Source organism: Peromyscus californicus, unplaced genomic scaffold, assembly GCF_007827085.1.
Source record: "Peromyscus californicus insignis strain IS unplaced genomic scaffold, ASM782708v3 Scaffold_6__1_contigs__length_162567912, whole genome shotgun sequence".
Taxonomy (NCBI): domain Eukaryota; kingdom Metazoa; phylum Chordata; class Mammalia; order Rodentia; family Cricetidae; genus Peromyscus; species Peromyscus californicus.
In genome coordinates this window covers 159,504,803-159,526,249 of record NW_026294584.1, presented here as the reverse complement: position 1 = coordinate 159,526,249, position 21,447 = coordinate 159,504,803, and the positions used below count along the sequence as shown (strand labels likewise).

The window sequence follows — 21,447 nt, the reverse complement described above, 5'->3', positions numbered from 1 at the left end:
GGGCATGTTGCTGTAGTGAAACAATGGCCTCTATGTGGCTCAAGGCCCTCGAGGAAGGAAATCTCACGCCTTTGCTTCCTCAGAAGGGGTAGACCTACTGTATTTCCATGACTGTTCTTGTCCCTTCAGGTTCAGATAAAGTCAAGAATTTGGCCCCCGTAGTTCTGAAGGCCACTGCATCTGGCCCTTTGCTGGCTGCTGGCTGCAGGCGGGGTTCAGAGCACTGACTTCTCCAGCAAGCCTGGCCCAGGGGCCCTTCTCATACTGTCGATTCCCAGATACGCAGTGGGGGTTGGGAGACCCACTTTCTCTGGGCCTCAGTTTATTTGTGAAGCAGGCACAAGTATATCTGCTTGCTTATGAAACCATGGGAAAAAATGTGCAGCCGTCCATGTGAAGTGCTCAGAACAGCTCTGGCAGCCATAGGAACACAGCCAACACAGGCTATCACATACAAAGGGAGGGCCGGCTGTCCCAGGCTTCATGTGTGCTAGCTGGGCTGGAAGCCTGTGTCTTGATGGAACCACTCTGAGGTTACTAATAAAGAGGTGGAAAGATGCTCAGTGGTTATGAGCATGTGCTGCTGTTGCAGAGACCCCAAGTCCTGTTCCCAGCACCCACCTCAGGGAGTCCACTTGTAACTCCAGCTCCAGGGGATCTGGTGCCCTCTTCTGGCTTCTGTGGGCACAAGCACTCATATTGCACCCCTCCCCATATATACACATAATTAAAAATAAAATAAATCTTTTCTAAAAACAGTTACTAATAAGCCAGGCCTGGTTACACAACTCTTACCCCTCTGGTTCCCCCACTGCCCAGTGTGGCTCTCTGTCGTAGAATATTATTTTAAGGTGTTACTTTTGTTTATGTTGCGTTTGTTTAACTCTGTGAAGCTGAGTCACTGTGCTGTCTAAATCACCTGATGGTCTAATAGGCGGGGCTGGCAGGCAGAGAGGATATGTACAAGGAGAAATCTAGAAGAAAAAAGAAGTAACCAGAGAAGGAGGAGGACCCAGGGGCCAGCCACCCAGATCCACAGCAAGCCACGGAGTAAGAGTAAGATTTACAGAAGTAAGAGAACGGGAAAAGCCCAGAGGCAAAAGGTAGGTGGGATAATTTAAAGTTAAGGAAAGCTGGCAAGAAACGAGCCAAGCTAAGGTTGGACGTTATAAGTAAGAATAAGCTTCCGTGTGTGATTTATTTGGGAGCTGGGTGGTGGGCCCTCCAAAGAGCAGAAACGAACAGCAGCTCTCCCTCCTGCAGGGCTCACGCCCCTGACCCAGCACGCCATCCAGGGCTCCACAGGTCTCCCTGCTACCCCTCTCCTCCCAGCTCTGGCATGCCCTGGGTACACACACAGATGACAACAGAACCCACCACACATCAAAAACTGACCGAGAACTATTTTATTTGAAGACGTTTCCTTCCATAGTCCAAAGAAACAAAATGAATACAGCTCTGTGGCTCACAGGTGTCGGACACAATCATTGTTGTGGTTTTGTGACAATGTTAACGTGTGTGTTTATTCCACACTCCAAACTATGGACTCAATACAACCTTTCAAACAAAGAAGGTGTCAGTCATAACAGAACATAACTTGGAGATTATTCTGTTCCATAAAATGACAGCTAGATAAGAGAAGGCTGGAAGGACAGTGCAGTGCCCACTCTGAAGTGACGGAGAACGCAAATCACATTTCCCTTTGCTTTGCCAGTGACAGACTATGTGAAGCACCAACCAGACCTACGGAAACATGAAGCACCCTGGGCTCTTCAGAACAGACCCTCTTTTACATTTCACGAGCTTCCTGTAGGAATGGGTGACCATGGCTGTGTCAAGCTGGCCATTGCTACGTATATCCTGTTGTGTTCTCAGACTAACAAGAGAAAGTGGAAAGCAAACATGTACACGGAGCGTAGTCACCAGCAAGGCAAACTCAACCAATCGGTGGACAGTGTCTGAGGGAGCATTGCTGAGTTCTCCCACTGGAATGCTTTAAAGGCACAGGCCAAAACGGACCAGCGCTGAGCTTGCTCACGCCAAACCCTTACCCAAGGGCCGCCCTTCTCCCTCATTAGAACCATCTGCAGGGCTACAGTGCTGAGTGAATTCTAAATAAAACAGACTCCATGTCATTTTTTTTTTTGTTTTCACAAACTATGAAGTGCAAGGATTATAAAAAGTAGTTTTAACTTTTCAAAAAGCATATAGTAAAAAACTGAAACATGGGATGCGGTGTTCAGACTTATGGACAAACCAGCTCCCAGGATTATTTCTAAATCATGAGGCACTGGGAAGATTGGGCCAAGATGCAAGAGGTGGCCAGACCGAGTGCAGTGTGCCCGACTAAAACGGGCATCTTTGACGACACCCTGGTTAACGTGAGAGTGCACTGTCACAGGGACCAGGCTTGGTCAGAGTCTCCGGGCTCAGCACTGTCTTGTACTGGCACTCAGGTGTTTCTGGTCACCCGGGGAACAGAGTTGACACAGTTCACTGCTTCCAGAGATCACGGCTCCCTTAATGGCCACTGTCTCTGAAGCAGGAGTGGGAACTAGTATTCATTCCACTCTGGCAGGCTGGCAGGAATATCTGGTATCACTGAACCCTGGCAGAGAGGGAGGGGCACATACCTCATAGTCCCTACTCGTGGTCTAAGAACAAGGGGCAGCCTTCAGCAGACCCTCAGGACAGGTTAGTGAGTGCTAAGCATGCTCACTAAACACCCTTTGACAAAGACAGCAGAGCGCCTCCTATTTACGTCTTTGGCCAAACAGGCTTGAACTTTACCTGGAAATCTGAAGACCACACCCCTAATGCACTATAAACATTAGTACAAGGACACATTTACCTCTGTACTCTGGGTATAGAGATGCAGCACCCTCTCCCTCACTCAGCTTGAATGAAAACCTAAGGCATTTGGAGTTGCTCGGGTTCTTGGCTTTAGAAATAAAACAAAACAGAAAACATCAGGGGCAAAGTCTCTTTGGTTTCGTGCTTAGTCTTAAGCCTTTTGTCTCCTGGCAGCATCCCCAGCCTTCTCGACTCTGATGCTACATCTTAGAGCAGAACGCAGAAACGACGGATTCTCACACATCCCAGAACCTTTCCAGGGTACCAAGATGAGAAGCCTCTGAAGGAGTGCTGAGGTCAGGGAGCAAACACCTTCCGCCAACCCTGCTCCAGACTCTTCCATTGACACTAGCCTGTGAAATAAAGGCTCTGGCAGGCAGCTCCCACCGAGTGTTCTCCCGACACTTCCTGACACAGTCTGAACCCCTCAGAAGCATCTGGGGGTGGATAAGGCAATAGAGAATGGGAAGAAAACAAATAAAAATATTACACAAGGCGCTGCCTGAAGAAGGGAAGGGTTTCAGGGACACTGTCATCTGGCTGAAGTCTCCAACTGGTACCAGCCAAACCAGAAGTGCCCACACAGGTGAGGGCACAGGCAGGCAGGTGTCACAGGAACCATCCAGTACTACGACATGCCTCCCTTCCCCAAGCACAGCTGGCAGCAAGAGTAACAACATTCTGTTGGGAGTCTATGCATCTAACTCCGCATATCCACAGATAGCACAAGGGTAACAATGATCTGTTGGGAGTCTATGCATCTAACTCCTCATATCCACAGATAGCACAAGGGTAACAATGATCTGTTAGGAGTCTATGCATCTAAATCCTCATATCCACAGACAGTACAAGGGCAACATGTCAAGCCCGGTTGCTAAGAGTTTGTGGATGATAGTAGTACAAATCCATTTGGTCCAAGAATCTAGTTGCTGGTGTTAGGAAATACATCCAAAGATGGCCCTTAGGAACAGAACTGGTTGACCGGCAGACACACAAAAATGTACTTTTAAGATGTATTTTCTCACAAGATAATCGCCCATCTTCGTCCAACGCTAATTCAACGCCCATCTCCTCTGAATATGAGGGTTAGGTGCGTAAGGTGAGAAAGTGAAGAGCCACGGCGGCAAACATAAATTAGATTTTAAAGTGCACTAATGAAATTACAGACCCCCCAAATTCAATTCTTCAATGAATTAGATCAAATCTATTTAAACACCATTGTTGGTGAAGATTTCAGTTCAGAGTTTTTGTTTTTTTAAAAGAACCTAGTGAAACAATTTAAAAATAATAAAGGAAGGAAGGAAGCCATGGTTGCAAGAGGCTTTCAATCCCAGCACTGGGGGGCTGAGCTGAGAATCCCGAGTTTGGGCTATCCTGGGCTATAAGGCATCAGCCTGCAAGCTTCCAATAGCATAAGCAGGTTACTGATTGACAGCTACTGGTAGATCTGGTGACAAGACACTGAGATCTGTCACCAAGTCCCCATGTCCCAAATAAACACTGACGGAACCTTTTTTTTTTGGTTTTTCAAGACAGGGTTTCCTTGTGTAGTCTTAGCTGTCCTGGAACTTTGTAGACCAGGCTGGCCTCGAACACAGAACTTTCAAATAGTTGGGCAAATAAGATTTTTATAACTAGGCTCTCCGGGTATATTAGAGGCATGGCTGTAAAGAAACCCTGAAGTGACTCCCTAATGACACTGAAGACCTACTGGGGGGGGGGGCAGTCATTCCCCCCATGAGCAGCCACTGGGAGAGCAGCTTTGTGAGGAATGAATCTGTCTGTAGTTTTTGTTTTGCTATGGAGCTTTCCTAACTATGCAAGGCGGCCGTCACTGAAAGGGCACTGCCCACTGTCTGATGCTGGGGAAGAGACGGAGTCCGGCTCGTTTAGCTAACCCCACTACAAGATAGCAGCTGGTTATAGCAAATGGTCTTCAATCAAAACTCCTGTAGGTGAGGGCCTTGTTGCTGTAAGTGCTGGAGATTAAACCTGGGGTTCTTGTGCATTCTAAGTGGGCCCTTGAATTTTTTAAGAAACACAGACCCATGATTTGCAGGGTCCCTTTTTTCCTTGTGAACAGACTTGGTGAAATCCCCAGAGCTGTTCACAGCTGTTGGCATGAGAGCCATGAGGCCAGCACCTCCCCTTAGTTCAGACACACCAGCAGAGGTCATTCCATATCTGTAAAGAACCTCACCCCTGCTTTCCAGCATAAATGAGCTACAGCCACCCTTGCCTTTGAAAGGCAGAACGTAACTATACAACTGAGACTAAGTTGGAGGCTTCCTCATCTAAATGTGCAAAAGTTTGTTCTGTTTTGTTTTTTATTTTAAATCTTGAAACAAGATCTAAGTCAATACATTCAATAAAAATAACTCATAAAGGCATGTTTCCTTATGCGGTACTCCCTCATTTAAGACACAATTTATAAAACGTTAATAGCAATCTTCTAAAAACAAAAATCTCACAATGCAGGGTCTGTGACCCATGCAGACCTGCATTTGCCACACAAACATATGAAGTTGACAAGTCTGCTTACACAGCATTCTCAAGTGGCTGAGAAGGTGCTTATCCAAGTTTTTGGATGGACCGGTTGGTTGTGTGGATTCTCTGTCTGGTTCTACCATTGCATCAGGCCTGGTGCCATAGCTCAGGGGCCCCTGAGGATGCTGTAACTCTGGCTAACACAACATCAGGACCTTACTTAAAACATTAATAAGAGTTTTGTTTTTTTTTTAAGGTAACTCAGTTGTGCACAAACTTGATAAATGGTAATGCAATGTCTAAATGTCAAAAGATTGGACACACCTGTTAGGGTTCCTGAAAGCAAATATACAATAAAATGCTTGACCAGAAAAACGGGGTGACAGGAGGCTGGAGGAGTGAGGAGGTGGCTCCTAACACTTGTCAGAAATACTGAACATCCCCTACTAATGACATCTCAGGTGACCTGAAGAAATACTATTTTAAAGTAATCTTTATGGGACTAGCGTGAGGCCCTAGATTCCACCCGCAGTGGGGAAAACACAGAACAAAACCATGACTACTATCACGTCATTGGCCCTGGTGGAAAAACCCCAGCAGTCTACTTTTTAATGTTGGGTTTTAGTTGTTGGCCCAAGACTGTTAATACTTATCATGACATTTGTTCCCATGATGTAAAAAACAACCTATAAGGAATAATGTTGGTTTCTTTCCCCCAAGTTTTCAAGTAATTAGCTCAAGAAAGCTTATTTACAGCTGAGCCTCCTACGTACATGACCTACGTTAGTCTACTTTGTCCCCTCAGGGATCAGTATTTCAAAGAGTTGCTTTTTTTTTTTTTTTTTCTTGAACCAGATCTTTCTTTTAAATACTATTGAATCGTTCAGGTCTCTGCTTTATTGGGTAGATAGAGAGAGGAAATCAACAAGTTATGTCCGAAGGCCGGGAACCGCCGGAAGGCTTCCCAGCTGTCTGCAAAGATGTTGTACTTGAGAAACACTCGGTGCTCCAAGCTGGTGGACAGAGTGACGTCCCTGCTCATGATGTAGATGCCATCATTGTGCAGTGCACACGTCAAGTTCAGGCCCGATTTGGACGTGTTCTCTTTCAGGTAGAGCCACTGCCGCGTGACCGTGTTGTAGGACTGCACGGTGAGCATGTCCTCACTCTGGCTGCTCCTGCGGTTGGGACCCAGTTCATGGAGACAGCCACCCACAATGTAGATGGTCTCCTCCACAGACACCATCTGCTGCTTGCGGATATGGACATCACAGGTCTCAAACAGCGTCCAGAGGTCAGAAGAGGGGCAATACTGCAGGATGTTCATGTTGCGATCTGAAACACAGAAAGAGGCCGGTGACAAGCAGCAGGGGTTTGCGCTGCCCGGGCAGCGGGGAGGCATCTTCCTCCACACATACCATGTGGCCATGGGCAGGTGAAGCTCAGTCAGAAAGGCCGGGAACGGTTTTCCAAGCAGATGGGTAAGAGGTCATCCATCTGGATTCTCCTCTACTGCCTTCCTCCCAGGCACCCCTTTCTTAGGAGGCCCTGAGAACCACAAAGTCAGAAGCCAGGCACGGTGGCTCATGCCTATAATCCCAGCACAGGGAAAACCGAGACAGGAGGACCATGAGTTTGAAGGCAGCCTGGAAAGGTCAGGTCCTACCTGGTCAGGCCTAAATAAACACTGTGAAATGGTACTGCCTGCCTCAGGAGAAAGTGCTATACAACCCTTAGAATGCCTCATAGGGCCTGCTCTCTGGCCTGTGCAGCCTGCCCTTCCTGGTAACCCGCTGAGCCACACGATCAGCATACAGCCCAATAGCCTGGCTCTCAGGGACAGCCTGGAAAGGCAAGGCAGGCCCAGCCCTGTCAGGGTCGGTCCTTGACAAACTCCAAAGCCAGCAAAGCAGGCTTTCCTCTCAGGAGACACAGAAAAGTCTCAGCTCCCACTCTCCACCGGCAGACTCACAGATCAGCCTCCCAACTGTAGCAGGGGAGACCCATCAAAGGCCCCACCTTTTGCCTGCTCGTGGTCATGTGGCTAAAAGCCAGGGCAAAAGCCCTCTCTGTCATTGTTTTCAAACTAATAGCTAATTTCTTTGAGGAAAATTATAGTTTTTCTCTTTTTGAAAGAAAAAAATTGCCTGTCATACCAGCTACTTGGGAGGCTGATGAAGAGGATTTCAAGTTCAAGACTAGCCTGTGCTACAAAGTGAGTTCAAGGCTAGCCTTGGCAACTTAGTGAGATTCCACCTCCAAGTAAATGTAAAAACAAGGCTAAGAACATAGAGTGCTTGCTAGTGTGCGTGAGGTTCCCAACCCTGGTGAATCCCCAACACTGCAAATAGACAAACAGAAAACAACGCTGTGAGAGTCAAAACACAGGGCTTCACTTTTCTCTTTTAAACTGATTTTTAAAATATTTTATTCTCTAGGAAAGCATGAATGGTCTTAGCTTCAGCAAGAAAAGGAAAATATTAGCAATCCAAAAAAAAAAAAAGTGAAGTTCCTGTTTGCTATTATTAAACAACAAAAACTATCACTGGAGAAAACTGCTCAGGTTGGGAGCCAGCCAGTTGTCACAGGCTCCCAGCAACGGACCCGCCCACAGCAACGGACCCGCCCACAGCAACGGACCCGCTCACAGCAACAGACTCACATCAATGAATCCTCCCATAGCAACAGACCCGCCCACAGCACTGGACCATCACAGCAATGGACTCTCCCCTAGCAACAGACCCACCCATAGCAACAGACCCGCCCACAGCAATGGCTCCATCACAGCAATGGACTCTCCCCTAGCAACAGACCCACCCATAGCAACAGACCCGCCCACAGCAATGGCTCCATCACAGCAATGGACTCTCCCATAGCAATGGACCCACAACAGCGACTGACCCTCCCACAGTAGCAGACCCTTCCACAGCAATGGGCCCACCCATAGCAACTGACCTGCCTAGAGCAATAGTGGAGCCCCCGCTTAGTCCCCCACCTAACCTGCAGCTACATAAAAAGAGCTCCACAGTCAGGCCTGCAATGGTGCACATTTGTAATCATAGCACTCAGAGGCTGAGGCAGGAGGATTACAAATTTGAGGCCAGCCTTGGTTACATAGTAAGACCTTGTCTCAGAAAGAAAGAGAGGGTGAGGGGGCCATAGACCGACAGACAAGCTCCAAATTCCAAGCTAGCAGGGCACGGAGAAACCAGGTCCTTAGTGTATGCTGGTCCCCGTGCCCACGAACTTTCTGCCCCTAGGAAACTGCCTTCCTGGTCCTCACACAGGTCTGCACGTATCTCCTTACAAACTAGGTAAATAATGGTCACTCTAGGAGACAGACAGGAGGCTTGGTGAATCTACCAAGGACACCTGCCTGGGTCACCAGGAAGTTTCTCTTCATTCCAAGAGCCTGCAGCTCTTCCTGGATCTTCTGTAAGCTCTGCCCCCACTCAGCACTGGCTCAGGCCACTGCAAAGCATTCTGACTTGGGATAATCTTTTGCTCTTCACATTTAAAATGGATTCCTCTGCCCTTTAGGGCTGCTAAGATTTCCGACTGAATTTCTGTCTGCTGTTTTTGTTGTTTGTTTTTTGAGAAGAGGTCTCACTCTCTAGCCTGGCCTCCAAGTTGTAGCAATCTCCCTGCTTCAGCCTCCCAGGTGATAAGATGACAGAGACAGGGTTCCACACCTCGCACCTCCATCTGTCTACTGCCTGCCAAGAACCGAAATAATCAAAATCTATTATAAAAGTCATGAACCGGTCAGGTGTGGTGCACACCTTTAATCCCAGCAGAGGCAGGTGGATCTTTATGAGTTCATGGCCAGCATGGACTATACAGCCAGTTCCAGGGCAGCAGGGGCTACATAATAGAGAAACCCTGTCTCAAAAACAAACAAACAAAGCCATGAACCTATTTACTGAATTTTAAGTCTCTTTTAATGAGATTCCAACTCAAGTCCTGGTTTCTATTTCGTCTTGGTTGTTTTGGTTTTTGTCTTTTTCATAACAATTAGTAAGACCTGTTGGAAACGGGAACCATCAGGAAGTACTGGAAAAGCCAGACAGAGAAGGACTAGAGAGGAGCACGGTGCCCAGCCCTCTCCGCTTAGCACACAAACACCATCCAGCCTCGCTGCCTGGCCGCCCATCATGGTCCCTGGCACAGGGACTCCAGGACCGACCTCATCCTGGGTGGCCCAAGCGAGGAAGACACACTAGTGGTGGCTTGTAAGCTCAAAACACACCAGAAGGGTTTTCCAGGTCAAATCTACAGCCTGTTTGCTCAGCCAAGGTCATGGAAAAGCCAGGAAATCTACCAGAAGAACAGTGCCACAGGCAGGACCTGGCAGCTCCTGTGTGGAGGAGAAGCTGAGACACATGGGTGTCCCCTCAGCAGAGACTCAGTCTGTCTCACTCCATCTGGGGGAGTTAGAGGCTCATGCATGGAATCCAGCACCCAAGGCTCAGGCAGGAGGATTGGGCTACAGAGTTCTATACCATCAAGTGCTCCAGGGTAAGACCTTGCCTCAAAACACAAACCACAATGGGCGGTGGTGGCACACGCCTTTACTCCCAGCACTCGGGAGGCAGAGGCAGATGGATCTCTGTGAGTTCAAGGCCAGCCTGGTCTAACAAAGTGAGTTCCAGGACAGGCTCCAAAGCTACACAGAGAAACCTTGTCTCGGAAAACATACACACACACACACACACACACACACACACACACACACACACACACACACACACAAACCACATCACCTAAAAGAAAGGAGAAACATCTGTAGGTAAACAACTTAGCTAGTTACTTCACTAGAAAAACAGATATGGAGATGTGACATCTAGGCATGGCCAAGGCTAGGGCTGTCTAAACATGTGAAATTAGTTGATGGCTGTACCCTAAGCCCTAGTGTGCAGAGTGAAAGACCTCTTAGCAAAGGCATATTATCTTCTTGAATCTCCACAAAGAAAATGCTGATAAACCTCTTATCTTCATGGTGGTCACTGGGAAGTGGCAGCATTTGAGGAAGAAGATAGCTCACGGCTTCGGGCACACTCATCCCTCTGCTGCTCCTCCCAGATGCACAAACACACAGGCCACCTGCAGGGAGTCGAGGGGAACCCCCAAAGGCAGGTCCACCTCCTCAACCTCAGCACCAACCAGTAAGACCATATAAGTAAAGATATTAAACAGACGGTTCTGGATTACAAACCCAACCTGCTTGCATCCTTATTAGAGACAGAGACACCCAGAGAAGCCACACGAAGACAGGCAGAGATACATGGTGAAGCCCAGACAGGGAACTGAAGAGGTGAGGGAGACTATGAAGCCTCTGGAGAGCCCTGCTGAAAGCTTTCTCTCTCTTCCCCTAGAGATATGGTCTACTATCTCCCACACTCACCTTAAAGTCTTGATCCCCCTGCCTCCACCTCCCCAGTGCTAGGATTCCAGGGGTGCACCATCACACCTAGTTCTGGGCCACCTATTTGAATACTATACTGGGTGTCATTTACAAAGTTACATGTGGTCACTCGCAGCCCCCGAGTCTCCTTCGTGCAGTGATTAGAAAGCTCTGTCTGACTCATCACACCATGAAGAACTGTCCCCTTGCCACCACTACACATCAAACACACCAGCAACTCTGTGACCCGAACCATGACACCAGCCACTCCTCTCCTTCGGCTGGGAGTTCTGCACGTCAGTCGCACCCAGCACAGAAGTAAATCCCCATGACCTAGAGACCACTTGTTGGCAGCGGCCTCTAAGGAGGGTAAAGAGGGAGAGGGAAGCAGCTCTTCCCTCTCACATAGCCGAGATGCCCCACCCTGCTGCCTGGGGTCTCCCTACTACACACAGCAGCACTAAACCTGGGGACGGTCTTATTTCCACGCTACTCCTGTAAAATGCCCACCACAGAGAGAAGAGCACACGAGGACTGAGAACATGCCACACAGGCACCACCATCTGGTCTAGAGAGTTCTTGTGTTCACATCCTTCCACCCGTAGGAACAGGCCCCATAGCTGGCTTCAGGGTCTCTATCTGGTGAAGCAAAGGCTCGACCCAGCTCTGGTGTGGCACTGGTGGGTGGGCCCAACTCTGAGGGGACAAAGGTACTTAGTTTATGCTCTCCCACAAGCAAAGCTGTGACCCAAACCTCCAGCCTGGCCAGGTCCCAAGTGCCAGCCACAAGGCTGGGTTTCTAGAAGCACAAAGAACATTCATAATCCTTCATAATTCTTCTCTTCCATCTGAGTGATGTCCATGTTCACATCAGGTCATCAACGGTCTTTGCTGTCTATCTCACGCTGCCATCGGACTCGCTTCCTTAAGAACGGTGAGTATAGAGCATTTAGTGCGTAAGATCACACTCAGACACCAGCCTCTCCTGGCCAGTCTTGCTCTGCCCAGGCCGCTCACTCACCTCGGGTGGTATAGCCACCGATGACGTAAATCTTCCCCTTGCACTCGCATGCAGAAAACTCAGCCAGAGGATTTGGCAGCGGAGCCACAAAATTCCACGCATCCTGCTCAGGATTGTAGCACTCCACGTTAGACACAGCCTGCCCACCGATAGCGTAGAGCTTTGAACTGACAGCCACGAGTTTGAAGTTAGAGCTGAAAAAAAGACACAAGCCCACAAGGTCAGTTCTGGTGAAGATGTGGGGAGAGGAGGCCCTCTAGCAGAAGGTGGAGCCGCTCTGCCTAAGGACTGCAGAGGCCACTTCTCGGATGTGACCCTGGTACCCAAGGCTCGGTGATCTGCTGAGCAGAAATGGGAAATCCACAGGCATAAGCAACCGCAAACAAGCGGCTACTGGGGATAGGGACCGATCTTGCTCGTGGGCCTGAGGCCACCTGCTGCACACTGAACTCAGTTTCCCTCATCTGGAGATGTCTCGCCTGGATCCAGCAGCTGCAGACCCAAGTGTGTGAACAACACATTGCATCTATACTGGACACATATAGACATCTCCCCCTTAGATTATACAGTGGAACAACTACCAAAAGAGACGGTGCAGGAAGTCCAGAGATAAACTCAAGGGCAGGAGGATGTCTGAGTGCTGTGCAGTCCACACCATCTTACATGTGGACCTGGAACCAGTCCCCAGCCACATTCATGGCTTCATGTCACTGTGATCCCCACAGCCCACAGAAACAACTCCCAGGTTTTTGGCTCACAGTTTCTGAGGGTTTCAGAATCCTATCATGGCAGGGAGAGTGTGGAGAACAGTTCACAGTAGCAGGGCCCTGAGGCTGTCACTCCACAGTGGAGCTGGAGGCAGAGAGAGGAGAGAAACCAGGCAGCAGCTAGGTGTGGCCTTCAAGTCCCACCCTTTGTGACCATCTTCCCCTTGAGACCCACGTTCTAAACATTCCACAACTTCACCAAACAGCATCACCAGCCTGAAGGTGGGGGAGGGAGGAAGAAAGCAGGGGCGGGCAACGGAGATCACTACCCACAGATGCTAAGAGATGATGTTCTAGGGGGCAAGCAGGAGAGGACGTACCGGACGGAGGGAGGACTCAGTGGAAAGAGCACTGGCTGCTCCTGCAGAGGACTCAGGCTCAGTTCCCAGCACCCATATGGCAGCTCATAACCTCCAGTAACTCCAACTCTGAGGGATCTAATGCCCTCTTCCAGCCTCCTCAGGCACCGGCACACACATGGCATACATTCACAGACATACATTTAAATATACTTATAAAATAAGTCTTTAAAAGAGAGAGAGTGCACAGACTCACCCCTAGGCTTTCTCCTCACAGAACTGCTAGTTCATTTTTTCTCAGAGAGGAGATTCCACCCAGGTACAACACAGGCATTAATGAGTGGCCAAGGAGACCCATTAGCCATCAGCAGGGACCCACCCACTCACCAGAAGGCAGTTCATATGCTCCATTGCTATATATAAATGGGGAGGGCTAAGCTGAACTAATTAAAATCCTCTGGCCCAGTATTTTAGAGTATTTATAGATGTTAACAAACATATCTGGACAAACGTGTTGTCATCAGCTTCAAACATTGGCTAAGCAAGACCAAGTTTGTACTGAGGGAGTCCCCACCTCTGCAGAGACACACAACAGACATTCACAAGCCAGCAGTGAGTTACAACACAAAGACTGGGCAGCCCGTCCATTTCGGGTCCTCCTCTCTAACGTGGGGGAATCTCACCCCAGTGGCTAAACACACAAGCAGGAGATCATCTCGGCACAACCTCGAGGCTTTCTGCTGTGTGACACGAGGTGCTGGACACCGCCCTTGTGTCTAGCTCCAACAATGACCACTCCAGAAAGGACGACAGTCGAGGAAAGATGGAGGCAGAAGCTACGAGGGCAAAGCAAGAGCGAGGCCGTGTGCAGGGGAGGGGTTAGACAGACGCAGCAAGGGAGAGCATACGCCAGGAAGCGTGTGGAGGAAGAACGGCGCTGTACAGGGGTCTGGATGCACAGGGACTGTTTTCATTTTGTTTTCCTGCAGAGCCTCAGAGCCATTAAACCCAGCCAGCCACGCAGATAGACTTCGCCCTGGTGGCAGCAACTGGGGGGTCCCCGATTCGTGTTGCTTACTTTCCCCACTGCCAATGGTCCTTAACGCCCGACCATGACGCCCTCTCTGTGTGTGCAGATCTGGTGAACCAGAGGAAATAACGTTTGTAAACCAGCACTAAATCCTGACCAGCTCAGGCTGGTTTCACTTCCCACAGGTACACAGATAGTAAAACTGTAATATCCAAACACTGTGTGCGATTCATCCCACATGCTCATCTGTCTTAGGCAAACAGGTAAGAGGTCTTTTTCTGAGAACGATCGGACAGCAGCTAAGTAAACAACTCCATCCCTCCAAACCCTGTACGTGCAAGCTCTCGTCAAGAGAAACGTTTATTAATGTTGGGTTTGCTTGCAGATGGGCCAGCCACCTGAAAACAAACCAGTTGCTAAATTTAGAGGCAAATCACTGAGGGCCCCAACTCCAGGCTTGCACTCGGAAATCTAAACTCCGCTGCAGAACGGCTGTGCGACCTGGGACACTGACTGAAGCTTAGCAGATCTGTGCCCCAGTTACCCCATCTCTGAAGTAGAGCCAAGTACACAGTCTGCTCTGTGTGGGGTGGAGAGGGTGATGTTCCTCATGTCTTAAATCTTGAGCTTTTTTTTTTTTTAAAGATTTTTTTACTTTTAATTACATACATATGAGGAGAGTGTGTATGAGTGCAGACAAATGCAGGTGCCCACGGTGACTGTGAGCCACCCAAAGTGGGTGCTGGAGCTAAGAACTGAGCCAGGTCCTCTGGAACAGCAGTATGTGCTCTTAACCACCAAACCATCTCTCCAGCTCCTCATTGTTGTTAAACTTTATTATGTTTCTTTATTGTGTCTCTCTGTGTGCGTATGTATGTGCATCTTCTTGCATGTGGGGGTGTGCGTGCTACAGTGCACATATGGAGGTCAGAAGGAAACTTGCAGGAGTCTGTTCTCTCCTTCAACCACAAGCATCCCAGGGGTGGACTCGGGTTGGTGGGCTCAGGAGCAGCCTCTAACCACTGCGCCCCCTCTCCAGCCCTGAGCCCCAGTTTCTTAGCTGCAGGAGGGCTGGTTTCCTATTACAGTACAGATGGCCTCCAGAATTCTGCAGTTTGTGTTCCCGTCTACAAATCCCTGACACCTCATTTCCAACTTCTGAAAGCAGCTCACACTCATCACCTCAGGAGCGTGACTGTGCATCTGAGCCATCGATTACTTCACAATTATCTTTTCTTCCTTCGTATTGATCCCTGACGCACTATGTTCAGGAAGAAAGATGATTGTAATACCAAATAAGCTTTATTGTGTAGCTGTATATGATTCACTTGCAATAAATAAAAGCAAGTGAGGAAAATTAGGCATGGCCTCAATTTAATTTCCATTTCACTGAGAAGAAATAAAAAGCCCTCTAGGGCTGCAGCTATAGCCTGATGATGATAGAGCATGGCTTAGCATGCCTGAGGCCCTGGGTTCAATTCCCAAAGCAGAGGCTAGGGGCGGAGGGTGGTGAGGGGAGGGCTGTGATTCCAAAAGGGCTGAGACAGGATGATCTTAAGAGTTCAAAGCCAACCTGGGCTACATAGTGAGAGGCCAAGCTGAGCTATACAGCAAGACCCTGACTCACACACACACTTAAAACCAAATGAGGAGAACTCTGCAAAACACCTGGCCACCTACTACAGCCACAAAAACCACAAGGAGGAGGGTGATAACCCGAGAGTGGAGTCTCGCCCTGTGATTGTGTGGAAACAAACTAAATTCAACGGGGAAACGGGGTCAATAATAAAACCAACCTCACAGAGCTGCTGGGGCCGATGACAAAGTGACCCAGAAACACTTGACCCAGAGAGACAGTTCCCAAAACAAAAACATCATTATGGCTTGCTATAGACAATCCTGTCACTGTGAAATGCTACACTCCTCCCTGGCCTGGACAGTGTGAGGGGCCCATCCAGTCCCTCATCACTCCTTCCCCTTCCTCGGCTGTAGTGACCTCTGCTGGGGACCAGGATGGAGATGGAAGAAGTTGGGAAACAGAAGCTTATTGTGGCTCCAACCACCTGTGGGAAACTCAGAAAGCAAAAATCAAAAAGCAATTTCAACTGTTGGCCAGAACTCAGCTGCGGAGGCTAACAGGCCTGCATTTTCTCTCCTTCTCTGGTGCCCAGCTGTGTGGGCTCCACACCCAAGGACAAAACCTCTCAAGGGCTCCCCAGTCAGACTCCTCTGTTGGTGAGGACAGCTGTTGGTGAGGCCTTGCTGCATTCACACACACACAGGACCCACCCGGCTCTACCTTCCGAGAAGCCAGGGCTGAGGAAGACTCTAGAAACAATCTTAGAAATTTAGACATTTCCAAAGGACGGCTGCAGTCGGTGGCCAGTCCCTGCAAGCTGTCCCTAATTAAGGTGGGAGGGAAGGAAGGCGATTTTGTGGTCATACAAGCTTCCACATGTCAAGAGTCAAATCTGTGTTCAGACAATGAACCGGTGTTGTACAACTGAATGAGGCTTCCAAAAAAAAAATGCTGGGGTTTGTACAGTCATTTTCTCTTTAAAAGTTACATTTGTGTGTGTGTGAACATGTGCACAGGCCACAGCACACGTGGGGAGGTCAAGGGACAGCTTGCAGAAATCAGTCCTCTCCTTCTACCGTGTGGGTCTGCTCATCAGGCTTGCCAGCTTAACCAACCGAGATCCATCTCACTGGCCGACAGGGTCATCTTCAAGCCTATGACTTCACACAATACCTTGAAAAGAAATCTCAGAGATTCACATGTAAACACAAAAGGGCAAAATTATATGACAGAGCGTGGTACTGATGGATGAGCATGCCCACGTTCTCATCTGGAGAAAACGTCCATGTACAGGATATAAAAATGTCACACACAGCAAATCTAGCTGAGAAGGTGAAACTGCTTCTTACAAGGAGCCACTCACCCCCAGAGTCGAGGCTGGGGCTTGCACGGCCAGCACTGGGCTGCTTCCGTTTGATACGCCAGGTTTCTACTGTTGGTGATTTCCTTATTTCCAAGACAGAATAAATTGCCAACATTTAAAAACTGGGTTACCTCATGTCTGGCCACCCTGACTCTTCACTTCCACTAGGGAATACCCAGTGTGGTCCTGGGTGAGGAGGCCCACGGGTGGCACACTGACACTGGGTCCCCACTCTTCTTCTCCCTGACACCACTCACTCTGCCACTTTAGACTCCAGTTTTGAATCACACTAAAACAACAACCCAATGTGCTGGTGTATGCCTCTAATCCCAACACTCATGAGGTGGAGGCAGGAGGCTAAGAAATGCAAGGTCATCCTCAGATATACAAAGAGTTCAAGGATCGCTGGGATACATGAGACCCTGTCCCCCAAAAATTAATAAAATAATGAAGAAAGCCAAACCCAAAATTATATCAATAGATATACATCTGTGAACACACACACACACAAAAATTGTTGTGGGATGTTTTGATCACACTCTGACACTCCTGAGACTGACAATAAAGTTTACCTTGAATCGGAGGGCAGAGCTAACTACTAGCTGAACAGAATCAGCCACAGAGGTTTTGGAGGACCCAGGACACATGGAGAGACAGGAAGAAGTAGGGAGGGGTTAGAAAGACTCACAGCCAGTTTGGATCAAGGAAGGGGAGAGAGAGGTCACAAGTTGCTTCTCTGATCAATCAGGTTTTAACCCCATATCTGACTCCCGAGTTTTTATTAATAGAATAATTTAGATAATTGTTACAAAAATTCATATACAACCATTGATTAGAAGAAGCATTAAGTAACCTAATAATTTTAGAGTAAAAATACACGGATACATATCCCACTCACTCTGGAATATACACACACAGTTCCCGAATGATAATGGCTGGCCATGCCTATATTTATATAAGCATCTGTGCATTTATAATACCTAACTATAACATGCATGTATAGATACTGCTGTGGTTTGGGTACCTTCATGTGTTGAAGGGTTGGTTCCCTTGCATTGTTCACCAGTAGATTTAGCGAGGGCCGAGTCAGGAGGGCTCTGACCTCATCAGTGCATTAGCCCATGAGTAAAATCACGTGACGCTGTGACTGGACTGTGGTGGAAACTAGCAGATAGGGCCTCCTTGGAGGAAGCAGGTCCCTGAGATTGTGTCTCTGAGGGGTATGTTCTTGGCCATCATTCTTGAGCCCAAATAATACCCCCTCCCCACACACCTGCTTTCCCCTGTTGTCTCAGCCGGCCACCACAATGAAATAATCAAGACACAGGCAGTGACTGTTAATATTGTCAGCTTGCTGGGATCTAGAGCAACAGAGACAAGCTCTGGGCAGTCTGTGAAGAACGTTCTAGACTAGATTAACCGAGAAGGGAAGACCCACCCTGAAAGTGGGTGGCACTCTTCCACCAGCTAGGAGACAGCCAGCTGCACGCTGACATCCATCACTTGCTGCCTCCTGACTGCTTCCTCAGGCCTCCTATACCTTCTCCAACCATGCGCCAAAACAAACCCTCCCTTCCTGAAGCCGCTTCAGGTGCCTGGCACAGTGTTTAGGGCAGACGCATTCACTTTACAGGTTCCCTCAAAGCACACAGAAAGAACACTTTGAGGCAAACAGACTGAGGATCTCGGGCAGAGAATGGTGAGAGGTCAGGACTGTGGAGCCAAGGTCACCACAGTCCCAGTGGATGTGCTGGAGACACACAGGGAAGAAGGAGACAGAATCTTCCACCCTCTCAGAGCACTTTAAAGCTCTTAAAATTTATTTTAAAATAACACTTTTGATACTAAACTTTATTATTTTGTTTTTGTTTGTTTTCAGAAAGAGTCTCTATAGCTCAGGCTAGACTACAGATCTTCCTGCCTCAGTCTCCTAAGTCCTGTAATTACAGGCTGGTGCTACTTGATGTAAATATCCTATCACAGGTGGTTGGACGAAGATCCACCAACCCCTCCCTAGTTAGTGCCTCTGGAAGGGAGAGGGAGTGACGCACTCATCTCTACTTCTTACACTCCAGCTTGCCAGAATTTTTAGGATTTATTTTTAATTTGTGTGCTTGTGTGTGTATATACACATGCATGTGGGTGCCGATCAGCTCCAGATGCCCTGGAGCTGCAGCTACAGCACCCAGCGTGGGTGCTGGGAACTGAACACCAGTCTTATGCAAGAGCAGCAAGTGCTCTTAACCTCTGAGCCATCAGAACAAGGTATGTTTCTGCAAATAACCTCTGACCTAAGGGTCCCTTGTCCTGTGATGGACCGAGCAGTTCCAGTTCAGATTCCTTCCTTCTAGCCTGATTCATTTCAGGTAGAGACCATAGTGGGACTTGGACGGCAGCAGACGGCCTGGTAGAGAGTGCCTGTCCTCTCCTGGTTACTCTTTCCACTTCTGGGACGCTGGTGATTGAATGGAGGCCTCATGAGGACTAGGCAGGCCCTCTCACACTGAGGTCCGTCTCCCCTCTCTTCTTGTTTTGCTGCATTATCCAGGCCGGCCTGGAACTCACCTGTGACCTAGAAAGGCCTTGGAACCTGCCTGCTTCAGCCTTCGAACGGCTGGGGCCACAGGCCTGCAACAGGAGACCCAACTTCTGAGGCATCTCGGGCCTGCTGTCTTCACGCCCTTTCTCTTTTCATTTGCTTCTCCTGACTCCTCCTCACACCCCGCCCCCCAGCTCCACCTTTTCTTCCCCAGGCACCTCAGGTCAAGGGAAGAGGGCTCTGCAGAAGGGAGAGATGAGTGTGCGGAAAGGAATGCATCTGGCCCTTTGAATCCACGGGTTCATAGATTCAACCAATAAGAGGGGAACGTGTGTATACTGAACATGTACAGGCTGGTTTTCTGTCATTCCCTAAATGACAGTCTGACAACCACTGGTATACATTATATCTGAAGTTATAAGTAACACAGAGATTACTGTAGAAAGCCAGATGTGGTAGTGCATACCTTTAATCCCAGTACTCTGAAGGCAGGAGGATCACGGGAGCCTAGGCAGCCCAGGAGTTCAAAACCAGCCTGAGGAGCACACCAAGATAAAGGAAAACCACCGAATGTAGCCTGGAGGGTGTGGGTAGGCTTTGTGCCAATGGTACAGCCGCTAGGGACTCAGGCATCCCTGGTAGGAGACAAGGGCATGGCCATTCTGTAGCTGACCACTCCGGGCTCAAGTTGTGGGTCAAAGATGATTGCTGTCTAGGGGGGAAATAAACGAAAGGAAGGAGAATGAAAGGGAAAGAGAAGAGGAACCCCATATGGCACATATTACTATCACCCTAGGGATAGCGGACTCGTACCCCAGTGCAGAAGGACGCAACAAACATTCCCGAAGCCAGTGTCAGTTACTGCCCAAGCCGCATTACAATTCAGAGCTGACCAGGAAAGAAGAGAGAAGGGAAAAACAGCAGTTATCTTTTGCAATATCCTCTGCAAGCACACATTGGAGACAGAGAAGCCAGTTACCCATGGCCGGCACCTGTAAGGAGGCCACTGGGCTAGCCGACTTCTTCCTGGCAAGCCCTGGGCTCACTGGGAACTCCGCCAGCGGCGGCGAGGCCAGCAGCACTCAGCGAGATGCCACCGCCTCTGGCCAGCGAACACCAGGGCAATGAATGAAGGGCTCAGGTCCGGCTGGCACTTACCGCTTCTGGTTCATGGAGGCCACCTGCAGCCACTCGTTGGTGGTGGGGTTGTAGGAGTGCGCGGCCGAGATCTCCTGGCTAGTGATCCTGTACCCGCCCACGATGAAGAGGTAGTTGTCCAAGATGGCTGAGCCGTAGCCCCTGACGTTCACCAGGTCGGGGGGCAGGTTGTTGGCCAGCGGGAACCAGCGTTCCGTGGTCTCCTCGTACCTAAGCATGGACGGGGGTTCCCCCTGATACGGGTGCGGGGCCAGGGGTCCCCCGAGGAAGTCCCCCAGGGCCACCAGGACCGGGGTCCCGCGCATGCGGGCCTCCCTCAGCCTCTGCTTCAGGCTACAGTCCCCGGGGGCCTGCGGCGGCGACAGCAGCAGCGGGAACTGCGGCTGGCACAGCACCTGGTGGAAGCGCAGGGCCATGAAGCGCAGGCAGGCGTCCTGCAGGTCGGGCAGCCCGTACACCTGAGCCAGGCGGTACAGCTCCAAGCAGTTGCCCAGACGCACATGCGACAGCAGCAGGCGCAGCAGCGCCGTGACCTGCAGGAAGGACGCGGCCTCCACCAGCTCGGCCAGCACGCTGGCCTCGGCCAGCTCGTCCTCGCCCAGGCCCCAGCCCTCGTGCGCGCCGCCCGCGTTGATGAAGTCCAGCACCAGCCGCAGGCCCGGCGCGCTCAGGCCGCGCAGCTGCTGCACCTCGGGGCCGGCCTCGGGCCGCACGGCCTCGCGCATGCCGGAGCGGTAGAGCGCGCGGAAGTAGTCGCTTTGTTCGATCAGCTTGCTCTTGCTCACCGGGTAGCATCGGCCTTCCAGGCGGATCTGCACCACCTCCTCGGCGGACATGGCTGGGCCGCTGCGCCCGCAGCCGGGCCGCGCAGGCTCCTCCCCCCGGCTCACACCCTCCGCCGAGCCTGGCCTGCGCCCGCGCTTCCTTCCGCCGCCGCGCCCCGGGCT

The 21,447-nt window shown here is 49.8% G+C and overlaps 1 protein-coding gene across 1 annotated transcript; it reads right to left on the bottom strand.

Moving 5' to 3' along the window:
* Positions 1-1,391: 1,391 nt before the first annotated feature.
* On the bottom strand, positions 1,392-21,444 carry Klhl42 (kelch like family member 42). Its single transcript, XM_052721774.1, has 3 exons — positions 20,501-21,444; positions 11,766-11,959; positions 1,392-6,675 (listed from the first exon to the last, which is right to left on the bottom strand). Exons 1-3 carry the CDS (start codon positions 21,334-21,336, stop codon positions 6,224-6,226), a joined length of 1,482 nt encoding a protein of 493 aa, XP_052577734.1. The 5' UTR covers positions 21,337-21,444; the 3' UTR covers positions 1,392-6,223.
* Between the last annotated feature and the right edge of the window lie 3 nt (positions 21,445-21,447).

Bases quoted from the DNA above. Each gene is read 5' to 3' on its own strand.
- Klhl42 (XM_052721774.1), bottom strand. From the start codon at position 21,336: ATGTCCGCCGAGGAGGTGGTGCAGATCCGCCTGGAAGGCCGATGCTAC. The intron at 11,960-20,500 runs GTAAGTGCCAGC...TCTTTTTTTCAG, and splicing joins GCCTCCATGAACCAGAAGCG to CTCTAACTTCAAACTCGTGG. The intron at 6,676-11,765 runs GTGAGTGAGCGG...TCTGTGTTTCAG, and splicing joins CGGTGGCTATACCACCCGAG to ATCGCAACATGAACATCCTG.